Source organism: Triticum urartu, chromosome 7 (assembly GCF_003073215.2).
Source record: "Triticum urartu cultivar G1812 chromosome 7, Tu2.1, whole genome shotgun sequence".
Taxonomy (NCBI): Eukaryota; Viridiplantae; Streptophyta; class Magnoliopsida; order Poales; family Poaceae; genus Triticum; species Triticum urartu.
Window position 1 is genome coordinate 708,513,200 of NC_053028.1, and position 4,318 is coordinate 708,517,517.

The window sequence follows — 4,318 nt, forward strand, 5'->3', positions numbered from 1 at the left end:
AGCCAGAAAAAACAGAGCACTATGCTCTGCTCTTGCGCGAGGGGGTATATATAGGCACCTCATTGGTCCCGGTTGGTGACATGAGCCGGGACTAAAGGGGAGCCTTTGGTCCCGGTTCAAGCCACTAACCGGGACCAATGGTGGTGGGCTAGGAGCGAGGCCCATTGGTCCCGGTTCGTCCCACCAACCGGGATCAAAAAGTCCAGACGAATCGGGACCAATGGCCCATGTGGCCCGGCCGGCCCTCTGGGCTCACGAACCGGGACCAATGCCCACATTGGTCCCGGTTCTAGACTGAACCGGGACTAATGGGCTGAGCCGGCCTGGACCATAGCCCTGTTTTCTACTAGTGAGTTTTACCACATCAAAGCCAAGCTCCTTGTAGTGTCGCTCCTTTTTGGCCTCGCGACGAAGTGCCTCGTACTTGAACTCGTCAAAGACTTCATTGGCCTGGTAAGCCACCTTCTTGATGGCCTGGAGCCAGGCAGCCACCCCTTCTCTGTGGCCTGCCGCCTGCTCGGCGTCGGCGATGATGTCCAGGATGGCAGGCAGTTTGCGCATCAGGACCTCATGTTGCTCCTCCATGCCCTTCGACACCTTGTACTTGTCGAGGAGATAGCCGGATGCCTTCTCCCTCACGATTTTGAGTAGTGGCCCAACCACCACGGTGGCCACCACCTCCGCCATTGGAACGCCAAGGACAGGACTCGCAGGAATACAGAGAAGCACAAGTGCAGTGCAATGTGGATAAGCACGGTCTGAGCCTGCTTGCTTCTTGCTTGGTTGCCAGGAGAGCGCAGATAATAAGATGATGATGTCGACAATATTTGAGTGGTGGAGGGCATGGGGGAGCTCCGCACCACATGTGTCGACCAGTGTCGATGATATTCGTGTGGTGGAGGCGTGGAGGGCATGGATGAGCTCCGGATCCCATCTGTTGACCGGCGGCTTCTTTCAAGTATTAAGTGGAGAAGGCGATGATGCTGTTAGCGGAGAAGAAGGGCGGTGGCGGCGCCATGGATGCTCGGCCGTGCCTCCTCTACTCATCGCTCCACCGCCAGCCTCGAAAAATCCAAACTTGATTGCTCAATCCGGGTGCAGAAAAATGGAATGGCTACAAGAATGTATGGCGGAGAAGGAGGAGGATGATGCCGGGTGCACGCTTCGTACCTCGGAGGCTCGGAGGCGGAGGCCGCAGTGGAATAGGATTCCGGCCGGCGTCCCGTCGGATTCGATTTGGGGATTCCGTGGTAGAAGATGAGGAGTCCATTTTTTTTCCCTTCAGGGGAACAGCGAATCAGTGGATACGTGCTCTGCTAATGCTTATTAGGCCCACTAAGCCCATGGCGGCCACCGGAAAACCAAAAGGCCAGTTAAAGCAATGAAGCGCACCGGGCAACCAAAAGTTTGAAATAGAATTCAAAATTTCGTTCTAGGATTTAACAGCAACTGAACAACCATGTGCTTTAGTTTTGAAACTAAGAAAATAATTCCCAGGTAGAAGATATTTCCCAACGATATATTGTGCAGTGCATAAATAAGTGCACAACCACGATCAGTGTGAATTTATCAATTGTGATGTCCCATTGATTTTTTTTCTCCCGTGGCACAATATTGTCAAGGATAACAAAAGAATACAGTATGTGTGCAAATTAAAAGCTTAGGAAATTTCTCCTCAACAGAAGAAATAAACTGTTGCGCAAACATAATCATGTGCATCAAAATGTATTTGCTTAACTCTACACGAAAACAAGATTGGCACGAAAGATACGTAAGAAGAGAAAAAGAGGACTGACAACAAAATGGTAAGACCTAGATAATCCTGCCGATAGAAAGCTGGGAAATATGACGTCCTGCTGATAGAAAGCTGAGAAAAATGATGTCCTGCTGATAATGGCTACAACATACCACGCACTATGTTGTAGCATATTTTCATGTTGAATTACATAAAGTCCTCGTAGGTGCGGCACTCGGGTGGATAGTGGCGCTTCTTCTCCGAGTTTGTGTTCCACGCTTCGATCCTCCTCGAGTTCGCCCATCTGGAAGTAGTCGACAGAGTTCCGGCATGGATTCCTGTCGTCTTCTTGGGGCGATGAGGTTAGGATTTCTCGTCGTGTAGCGAGATTTGGTGTCAGATGCTTCAGATCTATTCAAGGGTTCAACGACAACGACGACGACTATGGCTCCAGGGCGCTGGTCCTTAGGGGCACGTGCACGAAGACTTCCCTGCTGTCATCGACAAGGTCAAGCAGGCTCTGATAGGGGAGCAGCGACAGCGGCGCGTCGGTGGGTCGTTCTGGCAGTGGTAGTGATCGTCCGGTGGTCTCCGTATTTGATGTGATTTTTATTATGTTTGAAGTGCTTTGTACTTCCGATGAACTTTGATAATAGATCTGAATTATTTTCGTAAAAAAAAGAATTACATAAAGTCACAAGTGGATGAACACGTTATTAGCAAACATAAAGTGGCACCCAGAAGGCATCCTCTAAATATACCCAATTGAGATTCTAGTTTGAACCCGTTGGTAAGAGAAGTCAAATGGGAACTACACCCTCTGTTCTTAAATGTAAAGACGTTTTGGCCGTGCAACTTGAACTGCCAAAACGTCTTACATTTAGAAACAGAGGTAGTACACCATATCTTGAGAGAACTGAAACCATGCTAGTAAGAGTATAAATGATTAGCAGTGTATACCAGAGTTGGCAGCAGCAGCAATACATACATAAGTGCAAACTTAATTTGGCCTGAGCATGATTTGCAAAGAAGAAAAGTTGGCCTTCAACTTCATTTAGGCGTCGTGCGTCTGCTCAAAATGCTGAAACTCAACGCGAACGACAAGCATTTCCTAAGTGCAGACTATTAGGGGCAATCAACAGCCTAATATAGAGATAGTAGTGAGCAGGTAGCAGTGCATGTACAAGTCAAAATAGTAGTGTTACTTATGCAAACAGAGGAAGGCAGACAGACAGACCAGAAGATCAGTTAACAAGAAAGAAACTCCTTCTGGGATTATTATCTCATATATCTGCTCGCGTTAAAATTCCTCTGATTGAAACAGGTAAGACCTGCCCTTTCATGGAGTGCCGATCACAGCAGCGCAACGAAGAACAGGGAGCACCCCACTATGGCAGTGATGAGGAAATGGGGATTAAAAGCCTCAAGAAGAACAGAGCTTCTATCTGTTGCCTCTTCATCCCTTCTTCACTTAATTGAGTGGATGATCTTGTTTGGGGCTACATATGCGGTCCGTAAGGCACGAGCGAGTTGCTGCGCACATGGCTAATGCAGCAGTGCAGTGGAGCTCTTTCTATCTTTGCTCGCCATGAATCAAATCCACGTGGCGTGCAGTATTTACATTTTTTTTGGCCGATCTGCTTCATATATTCTGCAATTTTGTCTTGTGCACAGGCTTCAGACTGATGTTCTCAACATGTACACAGTATTCAGAAACCACTTTCAGTGACCTCTCCGGATGCTCGGCCTGCCTGCAGATCTGAATAAACCCACATTATTTCCAAAACCCACTGTCCTAGATTCATAAACCAGTATGCTTAATTGGAGTAGAACTAGTCGGTGGGGTGAAACTCTCGATGAACATCATAACATAAGAAATCAAAGTTCCACATCTTCAGTCACAGCTGAAATTTGAAGTGGTTCGCGACGACACGGTAATTTATTCATCAGCTTCAGATACATATGATGGTTACTAAATAACAGTAGCGCTATTATACGTGGCACACCGAATGTTTGAATGTGAATAGTAGCACTGCTACACAGGTCCGTAAATAAAACTTGGAAACTGCGACAAAATTTTGACAAAAGCTGACGGTTGCCCAGGGCAGAATGTTGCCGTGCTTGTTGGAAAATAAGTACTACAATGATTGTTTGAAAAAACCAATACTACAATGGCATGACCATAGGTAAAAAGACGTGGCAAAATACAAGCACTTATTGTACAAATGAGATCTTCTTCTGGGAACAGAATGATAGCTCATAGTATTACAGGAGAGCTTTCTGATTACTAATGTGGTAGTTCAACATGGCAACAAGTTCCAGTGCGCATCTTACAAGAGAATGACTCCACTTCGGGTGATCTCTTCCCTTTCTATTTGTGCTGGGAGAATTCTGCAAAGAATCATCAAATTCCACCAGCTTATTCTTGCAAAAGAAAAGAACAATTAAAGGGTTACTGCAGTATAGTCATGTTTTTAGATTACAAACCTGCATCACAACTTCCATACTGGGATTCCCATGATTCTTTTTGTAGCTCTCTAATCTCTACAGATGGCATATTTCCACGTCTTCGGTTTCAGCAGC

General features: G+C 46.5%; 1 protein-coding gene and 1 long non-coding RNA gene across 2 annotated transcripts; both read right to left on the reverse strand.

Annotated features, from left to right (window-relative positions):
- Positions 1-201: 201 nt before the first annotated feature.
- LOC125520111 (putative disease resistance protein At3g14460) lies at positions 202-1,582 on the reverse strand. The gene is made up of 2 exons (XM_048684933.1): positions 1,171-1,582; positions 202-1,062 (listed from the first exon to the last, which is right to left on the reverse strand). Exon 2 carries the CDS (start codon positions 685-687, stop codon positions 253-255), a length of 435 nt encoding a protein of 144 aa, XP_048540890.1. The 5' UTR covers positions 688-1,062; positions 1,171-1,582; the 3' UTR covers positions 202-252.
- A 1,278-nt stretch (positions 1,583-2,860) lies between these two features.
- On the reverse strand, positions 2,861-4,318 carry LOC125522585. Its single transcript, XR_007289839.1, has 2 exons — positions 4,223-4,318; positions 2,861-4,126 (listed from the first exon to the last, which is right to left on the reverse strand). It is a non-coding gene; the product is annotated as an uncharacterized LOC125522585 (long non-coding RNA).

Bases quoted from the DNA above. Each gene is read 5' to 3' on its own strand.
- LOC125520111 (XM_048684933.1), bottom strand. From the start codon at position 687: ATGGCGGAGGTGGTGGCCACCGTGGTGGTTGGGCCACTACTCAAAATC.